This window comes from Cavia porcellus, unplaced genomic scaffold (assembly GCF_034190915.1).
Source record: "Cavia porcellus strain 051 isolate PalLab524CR breed Dunkin Hartley unplaced genomic scaffold, mCavPor4.1 scaffold_1, whole genome shotgun sequence".
NCBI lineage: Eukaryota > Metazoa > Chordata > Mammalia > Rodentia > Caviidae > Cavia > Cavia porcellus.
In genome coordinates this window covers 174,645,522-174,665,378 of record NW_026947484.1, presented here as the reverse complement: position 1 = coordinate 174,665,378, position 19,857 = coordinate 174,645,522, and the positions used below count along the sequence as shown (strand labels likewise).

General features: G+C 36.8%; 2 protein-coding genes across 4 annotated transcripts in view; one reads left to right on the top strand and one right to left on the bottom strand.

Annotated features, from left to right (window-relative positions):
* Positions 1 to 19,857, bottom strand: part of Fkbp15 (FKBP prolyl isomerase family member 15) — a 69,062-nt gene that overhangs the window by 22,125 nt on the left and 27,080 nt on the right. For all 3 annotated transcript variants that reach the window (XM_063260516.1, XM_063260520.1, XM_063260523.1), the window contains 9 exons: positions 19,009 to 19,077; positions 17,519 to 17,665; positions 10,653 to 10,795; positions 10,141 to 10,198; positions 5,802 to 5,909; positions 3,481 to 3,586; positions 2,899 to 3,005; positions 1,393 to 1,507; positions 12 to 121 (listed from right to left, as the gene is read on the bottom strand). In XM_063260516.1, coding sequence (XP_063116586.1) covers positions 12 to 121; positions 1,393 to 1,507; positions 2,899 to 3,005; positions 3,481 to 3,586; positions 5,802 to 5,909; positions 10,141 to 10,198; positions 10,653 to 10,795; positions 17,519 to 17,665; positions 19,009 to 19,077 — 963 coding nt within the window. The remainder of the gene's footprint in view (positions 1 to 11; positions 122 to 1,392; positions 1,508 to 2,898; positions 3,006 to 3,480; positions 3,587 to 5,801; positions 5,910 to 10,140; positions 10,199 to 10,652; positions 10,796 to 17,518; positions 17,666 to 19,008; positions 19,078 to 19,857) is intronic.
* Positions 12,235 to 14,276, top strand: LOC101787900 (probable RNA-binding protein 46). The gene has a single exon (XM_005000955.3). The coding sequence runs from the start codon at positions 12,462 to 12,464 to the stop codon at positions 13,914 to 13,916; it is 1,455 nt and encodes a 484-aa protein (XP_005001012.1). The 5' UTR covers positions 12,235 to 12,461; the 3' UTR covers positions 13,917 to 14,276.

The following is a 19,857-nucleotide window of genomic DNA, read 5'->3' as shown; positions in this document are numbered from 1 at the left end:
GACTTAATCACCTTAGTCATGAGATGATCCATTTTATCAGCCACTTTGTTGACTGCCATTCGAATTTCAGTGTTATGTTGCCGGGCTTCGGTCATGAGAAATGAAGCCATGTCACCTGACCCTAAACAAACACAAACCAGAAAGAAACTTACACAAGGGGAGCAGAGGAAACTGTAGGAAGAAATACCAATAGCGCTTCTAGCAGGAGGAAGAACGAAATGCCCTAATACTACCACAAGTGATTAAGAGATAATAAAGGGAAAGGGCTTCAAACTAACAATAATTAAGCTGGTGTCCCAGATAAATGGGTTGAGGCTACAGCCTGGCCCAAAAATGCCAGTATGCCTACTTTTAGACTGTGAAAGTCCTGGCAGCTCACTCTGCTTTCTCATTCATCCAACTGCCTGCCAGTCACTGTACAGCAATAAATAAATGAGTGTGGCTCCTGGCCTTGGTGGGCTCTCAGTATGATGGAGAAGCTCAACAAAGTACTTCAAGTGCAAAAAACGGGCAATGTACAAGGTACAAAACTAACAACTTTAAAAGGTGAGACTCATTTACCTCTGTGTCCCTGAGATGAAGGTATGATGCCAGTCAGAGAAGGCTTCTCAGACTGTTTTGATGGATGCAAAAGGATTTCCCTAATGGAGAAGGGAGAGGCTACCAAGCAAAGGTTGCATCCAGGAAGCAATTACCATTCTGGAACTACAAATTATACTGTAAGATGTACTTGCTTCTTCCTGCCACTATTCGAATAGTAATGTAATTGTTAAGCAAAAGACAAACTGCAGAACAACATCATCATCACAGCTGTTTACATTTCATTTTGGTGTGTTTATTCCCACATGTTGCCCACTTCGTATATGCACACAAAATAGCTGAAAGGTCACCAGAGTAAATGTTAACAGTAGTTTCCTATGATCAAGGGAGCTTAATGATTGGGGAAAACAGTAACTTTTCACTTTATATTTCTTTGAATTCTTTGACATTTTAGTATTTTTATCATAATTAAAAGAACTTTTCATTGAGATACTCCACATTCACAAGCAGGCTTCATACTTTCTTTTTCGATAAACTCTGACAGAGGCATTAAAAGGCTGGTAAGAGAAAATGCAAAGAAAAAAAGTAGAAAATGGGCACAGTGAAACTTTTGAAGATACTGGAAATGTTCTAGGAATGGGATGTTGGGATATTGAAATTCTGTAAATTTCCTTTAAAAATCTTTGATTTGTATACTTAAAATGACCAAATTATATGACATGCAATTTTGCCTCAACAAAGCTGTTCCAAAAAAGAAAAGGTAGAGAGCTATCAGAGTACAAATGAATATGAGATGGAGGGAAGACAGCACAAGGAGAGTGGAAGACGAGAGAAGACAGAATCACTCCATACCTTGAAAATGGGGAGGCTGGGACAGTGGTGCTGGGTACAAGGGCCGAACAGGCTGCAGCTGAGAGGTGACTGAGGATGCCTGGGGATATGTGTAGGCTTGCATACCTGCATAGGGCTGAGGGAGGGCCGAGTTACTGATACTTTACAAAACACTATCTTTCTTTTTTGCGTACAGTGTCCTATGTTAGGATAAAGTGGATAAACTGTTAGGATACTCAAACTCACCGACGTTGGAGAAGGATAAAACTAGGGTTGGACAGTGGGTACCAAGTACACTAGTTATTTGTGAAACCCAGTGGCTCCTACCCAGGAAGTCCTACCCAGAAATTGAGTGATGATATCATGGCTCACTACCTTCTGGTGATATCATTAATGAAGTAGGATTCAGTCCCCATGATTTGGCCTATTTTAGGAATTTTTAAACTAAGCAAACTCTTTTTAGTCTCTACTGAGGCAAAAAGGAGAAGGGCTCACCGAGATTCCAAGACAAATCATCCTGTTTCCAAAGGATGCCTCTCCCCTTCCAGATTACTATGCTTACCTATCAAACCAAAAGCTTGTTTTTTTCCCTAAACCTATCACCTCGACTATAAAATGGAGATAATAACATCATTCTATAGAGTTATACTGACTTAACAGTTTTTAATAACTGGTAAACTGACTGCCTGTAAGATATTAAGTAATAAATAGCTGCTATCATTTTAATGCAGGCAGTTATTCCTCTCTGAAATACAGAAATCCAACTCATTTCAAGGAACAGATACAACCTCCATCTATTATTTAAACAACAACAACAACAACAACAAAACCTAAATATTTGATGGAGGGGTAGGACTTTTCAGTTTTGATGCTCCCCAAACTAACAGAATACAGTCCACCCAACATCACTCCCACCCCTTTGCCTAGAATCACCAAGTCCCTGTTGTTACTGAGTATAAATCTTATCCATCAAGTGTGCTCGGGTGAAGAAAGAATTCACTGCCCTAAAAAATAGCAGAGGCAGATAGACTACTGCCACTGTCTTCTGTGACAACAGAAAATCAAAAATCCTACTTCAAGAAATTTCTTTGGGATCACAGTGGAGTCCAGCTGTATTTTCTATACACCCTCCATCCTCAACCCAAAGACATTCTGCTGAGTGCACTGCAGAATGTTAGCCTATCAACTGTTAGAAAAGAACATAGAAGATGTGAATGTATATGCCTCAACTAAATATGTGTGAAAAGGAAAGGAAATTCACTGATTGGACCTTTGCTAGGTACCAGGCCCAGGCCTTGTATTAGGTGCTTTAGTGTTCTTGCACTTTATTTTCACATCTTATAAAGCAAGTAATTCTTTGCCTGGTTTAGAAATAATCAAGTTGTGATTCAAGAAAGGCAGAAAAAAATCACAAACTCTGACTTTGGGGACAGCTACTATGTGAAGAGGAAAGAAGGAACAATCTTCTTCCTATAGATGTGCAGGAAATCATAACTTGTAATTACTATGGTCTTAAAATGCTGTTACCTGAAAGGACTGGGTATTTCCAGATACAGCTGAGTGGGAATCAACAGATGCAACTTGCACTAAGGCGGCAGAAGGTGCTTGGAGCCCAGAAACAGATGGCTGAGGTGCTAAGGTAAAGCAAGACATTTCCACTGTTATCTATCCTTCTTGGTATGAGTTTGAACTAGCACCTTAAATACCCCCATACTTTAGACTCACTTTCCTTACCCAACTCCTAAAACCAATTCCAGTGGAGTCCCAAATGGGCCAATGGAAGGAAACTGGGTTTTCTCATATATACCTGACTCAGCTCTATGATCCCATCAGGTGACAGGAAGTGCAGAATAACATACAGGGGGATGTCTCAATTAGCTGAGTGCACATTTCTAAAACTGGCAATGTGACACAGCAGAAGTCATAATAAACAGGTCAAATGCATCTACAGGTAGGAAAATGCCCTACACAGGGGCAAATTGACAAGTTTTATACCCTTACTCAGCTCTTAGGACTAAAATAACAGAGCTTCACAGTGTAAGGAACAGTGACAATAATTTTGGTACTAATCCAATTCAAAAGCAGAGTCTCAAGATGTTCCCTTCTTACCTTGTGAGGTCATCTGTGCTAACACTGGATGGGTGGCTGGCTGAAGAGAAGGCTGGATGGATGGTGTCACCAGGGGCTGTCCAGGTCCTCGAAGAGCAGTCACATCCTGAGACAGGTACAAGGCTTTGGTTACATGCGTGAGTCCTTAGCTGAAGGCTACAGCTGACCATCCGCTTTTAGCCTGCTTCTAACACCAGCTTTTCAGCAAAGGAGGAGGAAGGAAACACTTTCTGCTTACAAAGCTGATTTGAGGGTGTGGGTTCTGGGGAAGAACTACTCAATTATGCAAGAGAGTAAAAGTCCTTCTCTATGCAAGAGAGTATAAAAGTCCTTCTCTATGGAAATCATAAACATTTAACTATAGTTAATTTCCACAAATGTCCTAACATTTTGTCTGAAACAGCCAAATGAATACTTCTCTGGAATGTATCATTTCTCAAATCAGCAGCTACTTTAAGACTGATCTAATCTGCTCCAACAAAAGAGGGGCTCTCTGAAGGAAATCCAGGAATGATTGAACTTTTCTTCTTCCTCTAAATAATCTCTACAGGCCTCCAAGCAACCAGTGAAAATTAGATACAGCAGGTTTCATGGCACCTCATTAACATGCTGGTGTTGGGTAATAAGTTTGCCATTCTTTCTTGTCACAAAATCCAAGCTCTTCTTAAAATCAATGTTAAATACAGTTATCTATGTTTTCCTGCTCTTAAAGCACAATATACAGCGACTTTAATCTCGTATAGTTCAAGGGCTGAAATTTCTTGGTCACTCTTTTACTTCAAAACTTCCTCTTGTCTCAGATACTTTCTGGAAAAACATTCCAGTTTTAGATCATTATAGCGCAACGTCAACCTAAATGTTTAACAATAGAGTAAAAGGAGCTATGATAAATCAACGCAGAACACGGAGTTAATTTTAAAGAGAATAATATTTTGCTTGTTTGTCTTATTGATATTAATGTAAATGTTTATGATATAACATTTAGTTAGAATTCTGGTTACAAAGCAATACATAAAAATAATACCCTTTTATTAAATATGATTCTTTTTATTTATAATGTCAAATTATTTTTATAAGTAGCACTTCAAATTTTTATGAAGATCACTGTATTATTCAAACTTTGTTTCTGAATCCAAACAAAGTCATAAAATAAAAGGCCTCAGAAATATTATTTTCCTTTAAAATGTTAAGTCTACTTAGATCTTATCCAAAAGGAAATAAAATTATTTTTAAAAGGCTATTTCAAGTCAAGCGTGGTGGCACATGCCTATAATCCCAGAGCTTGGGAGGCTGAGGCTGGAGGATCATTGCAAGTTTGAGAACAGCCTGGGCTACAAAGTGAGCCCAAGGCTAGCTTGAACTGCGTGGCATGACCCTGTCTCAAAAAAGATAGGGAAAAAAAGGCTATTTCAGAAAATTCTTAACTATCATTTTTTTCTTCATTTTATATCAAAGTGAAAGTCTTAAAAATCAATCTCATGCATTTCAATTCAATTGAGAAAGTGTAGTTTTATTCAATAAGAAACTAAACATTGGGGAAAGAATTAAGTTAAAAGTAAATTATTTCATATCATATATCACATTCTAGAGGGATTAAAAATTTAGACCTTAATATAAAAAAACTATTTCTAAAAGATATATGCAGAAAAATGCATGTGATATTTCTAATATATGAAAGGCTTTATAAGAACAACGTCAAGTGCTTTTAAAAACAAGGGAGGGGGCTGGGGATTTAGCTCAGCGGCATAAGCGCCTGCCTTATAAAGCAGGCAGTCATGAGTTCGATCCCTGGTACCGATAAAAAGAAAAGAAAAAAAAAAAAAAAACCAAGGGAGGAAATTGATAGATTTGATTTCAATAAAATTCCTAAACTTCTAATTAAAAACAAAAATACCACACACAAGATCAAAAGACAGAACAGTTTGATCTTTAAATAATAGGCAACATCATTAGTAAGACCAACATTAACCAAAAGGATCTAAACATTCAATCAGCAAACATGAATTGGCTACCTGCTACAAGTTGGGTCAGGGATCCTGGGGCCTATTCACTGATTTTTATACACAACAGATTTTAGTAAATAAAGACTATTCACTACTTCAAACAGCCCACTTCTTTTGGTAGATATATGGAATTACTTCTGTTTACCAAGGAAAAGCTAATCACAGTAGAAACATATGTATCAGTATTTATTTCTATAATTTTGGCATAAGTCCTCTAAATAATGATTATGAGTTGTCAGAAAAAACCGTCATTTCAATCAAATGAACAGAAGATGGCAGCACCTGTACTACTTATTCTAATACAGCAAGGGGACATACTTCAATTTCTGAGTCAGTAGAATCCAGCTGTGGTGGAAGGATAGGCAGCATGGGCTGGCCCATTTTAGCCATCCGAGAGATCAACTTGGCCTTGACTGTATCAGGACTCTATGAAGAAAGAAAAGTCACAAATATCATTTTGATTAAGGTTCAAAACCTTCTGGAAGCTTTCTTCCTCTTTGGCTCTTGTATCAAATCCTCTTCAAGTTCCTTGTCATATCTCTTTGAGACCATTTCTTTTAAAAAATGAAAATTAAACATGTCTTCCAGAGAAGCATACAATTAATTATAGCAGTAAAAATAGTTTCCTACTTGTTGGAAATAGAGTGGCTTTATACACATTATCTCTTCATTATCCCTTCAAAGTCTCCCCACTGAGAATAATTAGTCTCACTTTGCAAACGAAAAACTGTTGGAAACTGGGGCTGTACAGGGTTAAGTTGCTGAACTCAGGGACCTCTGGTGGTATTGGAAAAGGGCACAAGCACAGGACTCTGAAGATAAACATCGTACTGAGGCAGAAAAGAACATGGGCTGCTGATAGCTGTTGTAGACCAATAAAACTACCAACCTTAGAGATAAGACAGACAGTTCTCTTAACTGGCAAAATTTACTGCTTGGAGAAGTCTTTGAACTGACTCCCAAGGTCCAGCTCAGTTCCTTTGCTTGCTTTAGTATTCTCTTCTTTTGTTTGCAAACCAAAAAAACAGGGTTGCCAGGAGAAGTTCTTTGTCTCTATTCCAGAGAGTTTTGAACTCCCTGAGCAAATTTTGACCTTACTGAAGGCTCCGAAATCACACAATGGTATCTGTTATTTACACTGTTTGCCATCCACTCATTCAGATTGGGGCTAGACCAAGATCCTCATTAAAAAGACTAAGGCAGAAATGGTAAGGGAAGGAGCTATTTTAGGTGACAGGGTCCTCCCAAAAGCCTGAAGCAATTCAGTAGATAGATATTCACAAGAGATTTATGGAGAAAAGGATACAAGAGCTCTTCGTTGTAAACTGGGTTTCATTTAAATCTGACTTGACATGAACCACAAACTAGATTCTATGCTAGAATCTTCTATATCTAATAACTAGTCCAAATACAGTCTTCAAAGTGCAGGGTGCATATACCTAAAAGTGCAAAAGATTATCTCCTACATGCAGAAAAAATGATCATTTCCTCCATCTTTATTATTTTTCAGCTATCAATATGAAACATTAGTTGTTTTGAAGGACCAGAAATTTAAAGGTTAAAAACAAGATGCTGTTTCTCAGCTAGAAACAGCACTGGGCCTCGTGACTCAGTTAGGACTGAGGAAGGACTAGCCCCACAGGAAGATCAAAGAAAATATCTGCAGCTGTGATATGCTCGGGCTGTGCTGTGCCAGGAAACTCAGAGATAGAGCCTGCCATTACGCTAATCAGGGTTGTAGAAACATGTCAAACTCGAGCCATACAGAAACCAGGTGTCCTAAAGATAAGTTGTGCAGAACAAAGACAGTTAATTAACTCTGACCTGCTGGTCATCCCTTATGAGCTGACCAACCACAAATAGGTAAACTGCTGACTATACCGCTCTAACTGCTGTGATTGGCTTCTGTAAAAAAATGCTTACATTGCACTTTTTTTTCCCCTTAAAAACACCAGCCTTGCCCCAACTCCGGGTTCTCCGTTTCCACCTGTTTGGAGGACCCCGTGCGCACGGACCAATAAAGACCCCTTTGTTCTTGCATGAGAGCGGAGCCCTTGGGAGTCTCCTTTGCGGCACCGGTCATACAGTTTATAGGGATTAATAGTATATAATTTGTCAAGAGATCTACCCAGCAGTCTATGCACAGTTTTTTCTTAACTGATGGATTGATATAATCAAAAGAAGTTGGATACATCAAGAGAGGGCAAGCCAGGTGTGGTGGCACATGCCTGTAATCCCAACATTCAAGAGGCTGAGGCAGGAAGATCATTGTGAGTTCCAGACCAGCCTGGGCTATAAAGTGAGCTCAAGGCTAGCCTGAACTGCATAGTGAAATCCTATCTCAAAGAGACAAAAAAAAAAAAAAAAAGAGGGCAGAAGACTAATTATATAAACCACATTCAGACAAAAAAATAAGATCTGAAGATTATAAAAATATTAAGCAACTAAGTACAATATTAAGCACTAAGATGAAAAGGTATTACACCTATTTACATTGCTACATAAAAAAAGCAAGGTACATAATATATATAGCATGCTATTTTGTGTGGGGATATAAGGGAAAAACACGCCTATTTGCTTGTACCTGTCTAAAGATACACTGAAAGAATATATTAAGAAACTCCTGAATGTAGTTAGGTAATGGATGTGAAATGTAACATGATGGGGGGAACAGGTGTAAGAATGAGAAGCTGCAATATATTTCTTGTTATAGTACACAGATAACTATTATTATAAACATACTACCTATTTAAAACAAAAAATAAAAACTTCAAAAGAGCAAAATTATTAAACAAAGGAGGAGGAGAAGAAAGAAAGCCTACTATTAGCCTACCAGAAGATACTGATGCTCAGAAATAGGTGGCAAGAGTAGCTAGGATTAGAAAGTAGAATGGAATGCATATTGGACAACTTTTTTGACTGTCCAAAGATCTGAGATGATTATTTTAAAATTTTCTCCTGATTCTTTAACTGAGCTAACTGGGTTTAGGAGATCACGTCTCACATATCTAAGATCACTTATATGCTTAGTAATTTCTACTTTCGGCTCAATACAAACAGGTAAACTAGGGTTGCAGTAAAAGGAAGCATCAACTTCATTCAGTGATCCTATTCTGTTTCTGGTATGGCAGATGAAAGGCCATGAGGCAGTTGAAGTGCCATGGCTACCACTTGATCCACACACAGCATACTTGTCCCTTCCCAACCAGGCAGGACAGGCAGAGCTGCAATAAACTACCCTTACATCCTTCCTAAAAGCACTCAAATCCAGATTTTATTAAAACAGTATGCTGTTCCATAAAAATAAACAAAACAATATGTTGTTTCTTTCATCTCACAATTAGGCAAATACAGAAGTCCAATGACCCACTCAAAGACAGTTGGTGAATTCAGTCCCAAATTCCTCTCAAAAATAAAAGTTTGAAGAAGACACATAGTATTAGCTGTAACTGTAATAACTTAATCTTTACTGAACCTTTACAATATTCCAGACACAATACTAAAAACTCCATAACCATTATTTTATTTAAAAATCATACAGATCTCTTTGAGACTGGCAAGTATCTCTATTTCACAGATGTGGAAAATAAAGAGCTTAGAGAAGTTAAAGTTGCTCAAGGTAGTAGAGAAAACTGAGGAACAGCCACTAACATATTCTTCTTGGAACAATATTTTTTAAAATTGAAGTTCACTTTAATGGAAGAGCTTCTCCCTCAATCTAATACCATTCTCCTAATAATGTAATCATAGTTACCATTATTTTCTTTTCTTTTCTTTTTTCATAGTTACCATTTCTAATGACATATTTTATGTAGGCTCTGAACTCAGAGGTTTATAAATATCTCTAATTCTTAAAAGAACTGTAAGAGAGGGTTTTAAAGATTATTTCTGGGCTGGGGATTTAGCTCAGCGACATAAGTGCCTGCCTTGCAAGTACATGGTCGTGAGTTCGATTCCTGGTACCAAAAAAAAAAGATTATTTCTGTTCTACTGCAACCCATTTGGGACCCCTCCTGTCTCACAGGAAATATCCCTTTCCCCATTCCTGCCCCCTATTCCTTTTCTTCAACAAAGTTTCCTACTCTTAAAAAAGATTTTTTCCATTCTAACAATTAAGAAGCTAAAGATTTAAGAAGTTGGTAATTTCTCAAGGACTGACTATATGAAAGCCAGGCTTATGCTTACAGGAACCATTGATTTCTAGCTAAACAGAGAATTTGTATTTTTTTTTCCTCTAACCTGCCATATCTTACGCATCTGGGGAGACAGATTTTTTTTTTTTTTTTTGTCTTTTTCATTTTTATCGATACCGGGGAAGGTATCGATAAAAATCTAACTGGGTTTAGGAGATCACGTCTCACATATCTAAGATCACTTATATGCTTAGTAATTTCTACTTTCGGCTCAATACAAACAGGTAAACTAGGGTTGCAGTAAAAGGAAGCATCAACTTCATTCAGTGATCCTATTCTGTTTCTGGTATGGCAGATGAAAGGCCATGAGGCAGTTGAAGTGCCATGGCTACCACTTGATCCACACAAAGCATACTTGTCCCTTCCCAACCAGGCAGGACAGGCATGACTGCCTGCTTACAAGGCAGGTGCTTATGCCGCTAAGCTAAACGCCCAGACCCTGGGAGACAGATTCTTATACTCACTGAGTTCATTGTAAGCTGTTCACTCAGGGAGTTAGATTTGGTACGAAGAGCTGGTTCCCTGAAAGAAAGTAAGAGATATCTTGAGATAAAAACAAAATCCACAACCACAAAACCAGATTATGCTGGATGAACAACTGTTTTGGAAAACGTTCACCAACTTATGGCTATAAAACAGAATTTTAAGTCTTCTTTAATTTGTATAATCTTTGAATGCTTGTGAAGATGAATAACTTTTTATCCAAATGCTTTCATTCTTATATACACTCATGAAAAAATAGGCATTTTCGCCCTTTGCTCAATTTGTTTCCAGAATTTTTTAGGTATCCTTATGTGAGTTAGAGCTTCTAACATACAATGAATATTAATACTTTATCAGAAATACTTTCCCCATTTCCCTGATCCCACTTTTTTCTAGTTATTTAAAATTATTATAGTGTTTAGCAAATCTTTCTTCTGCATTCCTTGATGAATCACTTTTGTGAACAGTGCAGGAACTTGATACAAGGCCTTACCCTGATCTGAAAGGCACCGATGTCAGTGGTGACACAACAGGTTCCACAGAGTGGCTGTCAGCACCAGGTATGGGAGAAGGGGCTGCAGAGTCCTGGGAATTAACACTATGCCCATCAGAGCCAGAATCTCTGGCAAACTTCACCTGGAGAAAGAGCCAGCACAGGTGAAATAGGCTACAACATCCTTTCCCATCCTGCCTCTTATTTTACTTATTCCTTAGTATACAAAACATCACCTGCTAACTGCAGGCAAATCAAAAAAGTTAAAGAAAAAAAAAGAAAAAGAAAAACAAGAGGAGGAGGAGGAGACGAAGAAGAAGACACAAAACAAAAGGCAATGGTCACTTGCAATTCAGCTACCATTATATTATCTATATGTGTGTGCATATCTGTATTTTTTTATAATTATGGTCCATCCTATTTTGTAACCTGCTTTGTGCATTCACTGACATACTAACATATTTCTGTCATTAAATACTATCAATATTATTTTTACTATTCAACAGTACGTCGAGGCTGGGGATTTAGCTCAGCGGCATAAGCGCCTGCCTTGCAAGCAGGCAGTCGTGAGTTCGATCCCTGGTACCGATAAAAATGAAAAAGACAAAAAAGAAAATGGAAAAAAAAACAGTATGTCTGCCTTTAAAGATCATGTGCTTTGTTACTATGATCTACGAAGAAAAGTCTTCAAAGGATGTTTAAAACAGAAGCCATAAATATCTATGCTATCACAAAAGAGTTTGCCAATTCCTCACTGTTATAAACTTTACTTATATAATAAATAATGCTTCTATGAATAGCTTTTTCACTATATATCTTTGCACATAATTTTGAATATTTCCAAAGTATAAATTTTCAGAAGTGCACCTTTAATCCTAGTTGCCTGGGAGGCTGAAGCTGAGACTGGGGAATCACAAGTTCAAGCTCAGCTTGGGCAATATAGGGAGATCCTGTTTCAAAAACCAGACCCAAGGATGGTGGCCCACGCCTATAATTTTAGCATTAGGCAGACTGAGAAAGAGGATCACTGTGAGTTCAAAGCCAGTCTGGGATATGTAAAAATTTCAAGGCCAGCCTGAACTGCAAAGTGAGACCTTGTATCAGAAGACTAAAATAAATAAATTTTTTTTAAAAAATAGCTGGGATTGGTGGCACATGCTGGAGACTGAGCCAGAAAGATTGAGTTCAAGGCCAGCCTGGGCTACAAAGTGAGTTCAAGACCTGCCTGAACTAAACCGCAAGACTGTTTTAAAGAGAAAGAAATATAGGAAGGAAGGAAACAAGAAAGGCAGGAAAGATTGGATGTGTAGATCGATGGTAAAGTACTCTGGCATTGGCCCCCAGTACTGAAAAAAAATTATGATAGTTAAACTTCATTGTCAATTTCATTAGCTAGGAAGCTACCTGGGCAATTAGTAAAATGCACTTGCAGGTTTGTCTGGGTGCTATGGCTTTTAAGGTGTGTATCATATCTGCTCCTTGGCCTCTTTCCTTCTGGTGCTGTTTCCCTATTCTGCTTCCCAGCAGCCACCACAAACAGCTCTGCTCTACTCTGCCCTTCTACCATGATATTCCTGCCTCCGAGCCATCCAACCATGAACTAAATCTTCCCAAACTGTGAGCCACGGCTAAATCACTGAGCGTGCCCTCTGGGAGCCCAGCAGAGGCAGGAGGTCCAGCTCGCGCTCCTCCTCCTTGTGGCGACGCCCCTCCCCCATCTACTGGCACAGAACCATGGCGGCGGTTTGCCGTTTTTAGTCTCAGAGATTTAAGACCAACCTTTTTAAGACCTGAAGGGGAAATGCAGCCATGAATGAAAATATGGATGGGACAAATGAATGTAGTAAAGCTCGAACTGGTACTCAGAATGAAGCAGCACTGCTTGCTTTAATGGAAAAAACTGGGTACAACATGGTTCAAGAAAACGGACAAAGGAAATTTGGTGGTCCTCCTCCGGGTTGGGAAGGTCCACCTCCACCTAGAGGCTGTGAAGTTTTTGTAGGAAAAATACCTCGTGATATATATGAAGATGAGTTAGTTCCTGTATTTGAAAGAGCTGGGAAAATATATGAATTTCGGCTTATGATGGAGTTTAGTGGAGAAAACAGAGGTTATGCTTTTGTGATGTATACTACAAAAGAAGAAGCCCAGTTGGCCATCAGAATTCTTAATAATTATGAAATCCGACAAGGAAAGTTTATTGGTGTGTGTGTAAGCTTGGATAATTGCAGATTATTTATTGGAGCTATTCCCAAGGAAAAGAAGAAAGAAGAAATTTTGGATGAAATGAAGAAGGTTACAGAAGGAGTTGTAGATGTCATTGTTTATCCAAGTGCAACTGATAAGACCAAAAATCGTGGTTTTGCTTTTGTTGAGTATGAATCTCACAGAGCTGCTGCTATGGCTAGAAGAAAATTAATTCCAGGAACATTCCAGCTATGGGGCCATACCATTCAGGTCGACTGGGCTGATCCAGAGAAAGAGGTTGATGAGGAAACCATGCAAAGAGTTAAAGTTCTCTATGTAAGAAATTTAATGATCTCAACTACAGAAGAAACAATTAAAGCAGAATTCAGTAGATTCAAACCTAGTGCAGTTGAACGAGTAAAAAAACTTAGAGATTATGCTTTTGTTCACTTTTTCAGCCGAGAAGATGCAGTAGCTGCTATGTCTGTTATGAATGGAAAATGCATCGATGGAGCAAGTATTGAGGTAACACTTGCAAAACCAGTGAATAAAGAAAGCACTTGGCGACAGCATTTTAGTGGTCAGATGAGCCCCAGTGCTGAAAACCTGATTGTGTACGCTAACAAAGAGGAGAGCCACCCCAAAACTCTAGGCAAGTTGACAACTTTTCCTGCTCTTCTGAATGGTCAGCATAGCCCAGGCTCCCCTGAAATTGAAAGATGCACTTATCCTTTTTTGTCTGGAACAAAGCTTACTCCAATTAGTATGTATTCTTTAAAATCCAATCATTTTAATTCTGCAGTAATGCACCTGGATTATTACTGCAACAAAAACAACTGGGCACCACCAGAATATTATTTATATTCAACAACTGGCCCTGATGGGAAAGTACTCCTGGTATACAAAATAGTTATTCCTGCTATTGCAAATGGATCCCAGAGTTATTTCATGCCAGACAAACTCTGTACTACATTAGAAGATGCAAAGGAACTGGCAGCCCAGTTTACATTACTTCATTTGGACAGGGAACACAGTCTCTTCAGCCTGGACCTGTGTAGAAGAATCTGGAGACAATAAGCAGGTCCTTTCTGATGTTGCTTGAACTTAATCTCCTGCAGTTGTTCTCATTCTTATTGGCTAAACATAATGCTTATGTGTTATAGGCCTAATTTATGGTATCAGGACAATATTGCAGAGAAAATAACTCCACCTGTACAATAAATGATCTAATTCCCACCTTCCTAGAAACACTTTAACTTTTATAAAGAACCATTTTATAGTCAGTGTCATACCTTTGACTTATTTTACACTAAACACAGTTGAGTTTTTGGAAAGTACAGGATTTACCAATTTGGTCCTTAATACACCCACACCCACACACACACACACAATTATTATAGTTAATGAAGCAGGAAATTATTGGTACATATGATGAACGTAAACTGGAAAAATAATATTTTGAATATAATTGTTTTTAATAATTTGGTTTAATTTTTGAATATTTTTCTATATTAAAAGTTGATAGTGATTTCTTAATCTTTATGTTATAAAGATGATTCATCTTAATGTTTTGTGGTACCAGTGGGACTCTAAATATTAAATTGGTATGTGAAGGCATATAAATGTTTACATTAGCATTTAGATAAAATTAATAAATTAGTTTATGACAAATGTTTGTGCTGGTTTGATAACGCATACAATTTTTCTAAAAAGTAACTATGAACTGTTATTTTTTTTCTTCATGAACTACTACTCCTCAGCGTTAGAACCAAATTTAAAAGAAGCTTCTTTGTAGAGCAAGAGAAACTTTCTTTACATTAAAAAATTCCAAAAATGCATTCTAGTAAGATCTCTGAAGCATTCTATCAGTGAAGGAAAACATTAACTGACTTGATAAAACTGTGAGGATTTGCATTGTGATGAACATGGAAGTGATCTTTACCACTAGTACAGTATCATCAAGATTTTGAAATGTTAGAACGTTATGTTAAAATGTGATTCTAGTTTAATGCTTTGTCTCTTTCAATTAAATTTGTGTCCATAAAGATGTGCAGTGTAATTGTCCATGTATTTATTTACAGACTACAGTTTCCATTGCAGCTCAGTTAATACTCTTTAACCTGTCGGTGCTACCCTCTCTTCTGAGATTCTGAGTGTGCTTACTTATATATCAAAGCATTATTCTTATCAAAGCTACCCCTTGTCACCAATAATACCTCCTGCTAATTGAAGCCAACTGAAGTTGGACAATGACTATGTATCTCCAATCAGGCCTCATTCTTGTAAAGAAAATCTAAAAATATCAGTATGAAAATTACTTATGTAAAGCATGCAAATTATTGTTTTATTTTAGAGTCAGGTTTGCACATTTAGCTTTAAAAATAATATATCCCGGGTCAGGGATGTAACTCAGCAGCACAGCACCTGCCTGGCAAACACAAAACCCTCAATTCGATTGCTGGCACCAGAAAAAATAATAAAGTAAAAAATAAAAATAATATGTAAAAATAATATATCCCAGCATATTAAACATCAGCTATAATTCAGAATAACAGAATTATAGAGTTTATAAAAATGCGCTATTTGAAGTTATTCATTAGTTTAGCAAACTGCTATTCTTTTTAAACTTGGAATTTTCTTGTAATTCCTGAGTGGGCAACAGATTCTAGTAGTTTGTTATTTTTTGTGTAACTACCTTTGCAACATAATCGCAAATATTAAGCTACTGAAAGCAACAGTTATACTAGATTTGATAACCCAGGATCACTATCTGCATTGGAGATTGAAACAGATATACATTAGTTAGGGAGAAATAATGACACAAAAAGATTGAGACACCTAACTAAATTTCATGTAATACTAAAGATGAAACAATCTACCATTTTGATCCTTGAAAATAACTATACATACTTTAATTAATAATTATTTGTTAAAACAGCCAGGGATATATCTCAGCAGCATAACACCTGCCTGGCAAGCATGAGGTCATGAGTTTGATTCCTGGTACCAAAAAAAAAATCTCAAAGGAATAATTATTTGTTATAGAAATAAATTCTAAGTTTGCTGTTAACATATATACTTAAGGTTTTTATAGTTATGTTTCACTTGTGTTCTTAATATTCAGTGTATATGAATAAGTGTTATGGCTTTTAGTGTTAAAATCGTGTTAATTTTTGTACTTGAATTTGAACTCAAGATACTAAATATGTAATGGTTTTAAAACAAAGAAAAAAGAAACTGAGCCAAATAAAACTCTTCTTTAAGTTGTGTCAGGTAAAGCTGACCAACAAAAAGATACGCTGATTTCAAAAACTTTTAACGTAAGTCTTAAATTTCCCACCAGAAAGCCAGAGGCAGTGGCTCACACCTGCAGCACTTAGGAGCTGGTAAGGTAGAAGGGTTGCAATTTCGAGGCTTGCAATTCCCGGACTATCAAATGAGATTGTCTCAAAAATGAAAAATGAAAAATTCCCACCTGAAAGAGTCAGCTAAGCCAGATGTGGTGGTGCATACCTGTAATCCCAGCACTCGAGAAGCTGAGACAAGAGGATCGCTGTGATCCTAAACTACATAGTAAGACCCTGTCTCCAAAAAAAAACAAAAAAAGTAGTGCAACTTCCATAACACTCTTGCTACACTAGCTATTGTCACTCTTTAGCAGCCCTGTCAATTTAATATAATGTCAAATTAATTCTTTGGTTCAGAACATTTTTTTCTTATGTTCACAAAATGCTAATCTTGATAGATTCATATAGGTTTGTTATCAGCAATTACTTCCTCTGATTCAATGGAAAATTGAAAATAATTATAAAAACTATTTCTAAAAAAAAGAATTTGCTGGGTACAGTACTGTATACTTGCAAGTTTGAAGCCAGCCTAGGCAATTTGGTGAGATCTGGCTCAAAATAAAGACCTGGATTCAATGCTCAGTATTGAAAAGAGAGGAAGGAAGTGAGAGAGATCCTTTCTCTGTTGCAGCAAGTCTAATAATAGCCACATGAAAAAAATGGCCATAATATTGTTATTTGTATTGTATTTTAGTTTATAGTCACAAACACATTTACAGTCAAAATCACATTTGAACCACATAATTATAGTAAAAAGTAAACAAAGTCACTCTAGGAAGAGGAGGTATTAATAACAATTTGTTATACTTTTAATAGAATATTATTTCCAGTTTCTTACTATTACAAACAATTAAGCAGAACAAAGAAAATACACACACATACACATGATACATATCGTTCCATTTTTATATAAATGCATCAGTAGGATTGACTTCTGCTGTGCTGGGAATTGAACCCAGAGACCTAACATATGTTAAGCAAGTACTGTATCATTGAGCTACAACAGGATAAATTTGTAGCAATGGAATCATTAACTCAAAAGATATATATATATATGTTATAAATTACTGTTTTATAGACAATCTAAAAAGAAGCTTAGCATGGAGACGTAATTTACCCTAAGTTATAACCTTTAGACTCTGAAAAGCGAAAAGAAAAGACATAAACCTTGGTCTTAAGATTCCAAAGCTGTGGCTCTTTCCAATTATACTATTTCTACTTTAAAAAAAAAGAAAGGCACACTTGTTTCAAGCACATTCATTTAGTTATTCATTTAATTAACTAGCAAGGCAATACCTGGAGAACTCAAGAACACTCAAAAGTTTCACTCACCCGCTTAACTTCTACCTCGAACACCAAGACAGAGTCTGTTGATTGAGTCCAGCCTACTACTCCTTCAGAGCCAGCTGCACAGGCTGGAGGGATGATAAGCAACCGTTTTCCTCCTTTTTTCATGCCCACCATTCCATCCTCCCAGGCCTTCAGAATCAGAGATGGAAAAACCCTCATCAGACAGGAAACACAGCATAAGACGAGTAGAACACTGGGTTTCACTTATCTACTTTTAGGTTTGGACATTTCTTCCGCAGGTCAAGTACAACTATTACCCACATTGATTATAGGACTAAACCTGAAATGCCAGCACTTGGGAGGTTAAGGCAGAAGGATTGCCACAAGTTCTAGGTCAGCCTGGGCTGTAGGGTAAGTTCAGGACTAGCCTAAAACTACGTAAGGAGACCCTGAAAATAAGTAAATAAATAACCTAAAATATAGCTTTAAAATCTACTGGTAAAAGCTGGCATATCTGGGGTTGGGTAAAGTGTACTTATCTTAGATGATGAGAGAAAATGAGAGGAATTAAATAGCAATAAGAAAAAAATAAAGGCTACCATTTATTAAGTATGGTTTTCCAGATACTATGGTTAAGTATTTCATATGCCTAAAAAGTATTTTATATGCATAAAAAAGGCTACTATTTATTAAGCATGTTTTTCTAGATACTATGGTTAACTGTTTCATATGCATTGTCTTGTTTAATCCCCGCAATAATCTCAAAATGTTGACAGAATTATTGCCATTTTATAAATAAGAAAACTGAGTATGGAGACATGTTTTATAAATAAGAAAACTGGAGGTTAATTAACTAGCCCAGATGGGGATTTAGCTCAGCGGCGTAAGTGCCTGCCTTGCAAGCACACAGACGTGAGTTCGATCCCCAGTACCAAAAAAAAAAAAGTGTAAAATTAACTAGCCCAAGATCAGGCATTTAGCAAATCATTAAATCAAGATTCAATGCTAGAGCTGTCTAACTTTAAGAACCATGCCTTAACTGCTATGATCTACAAGGAAAAAACATGTCCAAAGAATTCCAGGAAAAACAGTCATAAAGCAATGGAGAAAAGTTTTTAGGTACACAGATTGAATATGCCAAAATGCACCAATGATGTCCTGACATGATGAAATTCTACATACATAAAGTACTATATTTTATAAAACACTGGCACAGTTAGTACAAACAAAATTCACAAAATGAACTCAAGTGACACACAATTCCAAAAGAAACAGTTTTACCTCTTTTCCTGATAGGCTATAGAAAGGATATAACAATTTCCTTAAGAGTCACAGGATAAAAACAGATAGAGATTACAGAACACAAATGTATCTATCTTCAATATAGTTTCCTAAGCTTAAAATCTCCCGCATGATAATATAACCTATTTCTGCTCTGCTCCCTTTCAACAAAGCATTTCCAGATTCTCATAAGATATATTCAAGTTAGAGATGCCACAAAATTTAATCTGAACTCTAAAGACACATTTTACCTTGATGACTTTTCCTGATCCTAATTTCAGACGAAGCAGCTTATCTTTATTAGCAGTAGAGTCAAAAACCTGTAATTTGATCAAAGTACATAAGTCTGACAATTTCAAAAATAATAATAATCACTATAATATTCAACTAACTACATATCAGTTTAGTAATGAGAAAAACAGATTTTGAAGAACCTGAAAAGATGGGATCATATCATGGCTAACAAGTGTTATCACAGTAAATATCTGAGACTTTTCCAGATTTAAGGGAAAAATACTTCTTTTTTATCTTTTGGAGACAGGGTCTCACTTTGTAGTTCAGGCTGGCCTTCAACTCACTTGTAGTACAAACTGGCCTTGAACTTGCAGTAATCCTTCTGACTCAGCCTCCTGAGTGCTGGAATTACAGACATAAGCCACGATACCCAGTCTACAAAATGCATTTTTACTGCCTTAAGTATTTTCATCTACACAGAATTTTCAAATAAATTATCTCATTTGATGGCTAAACCAATTCCACCAAGCAAGCAGAGAAAGATTGATAGATTTCACTTGTAAAAGGAAAAAAAATTAAGATCTTACATAATAAGGTCAAATTCAGATAAAATTGAAACATACAGCCACATATTTTTAACTAATAATCTAAAAATCTTCCGTCATACCATATTGCTTTTGAGGCCTTACTATTATAACTCAACAAGTTCCACGTTATTTATAGTGTCTGCTCCAAGAAAACACTAAAATGTCCTTAAAGACTAAGATCTAAGGCCATGAGAATATATTCGTTTAAAATGGACATACAACTGGCAAAAATAATACTTGGAAAACTGATTTCTACTTGCCCTAAGTAGAAGACAGGAA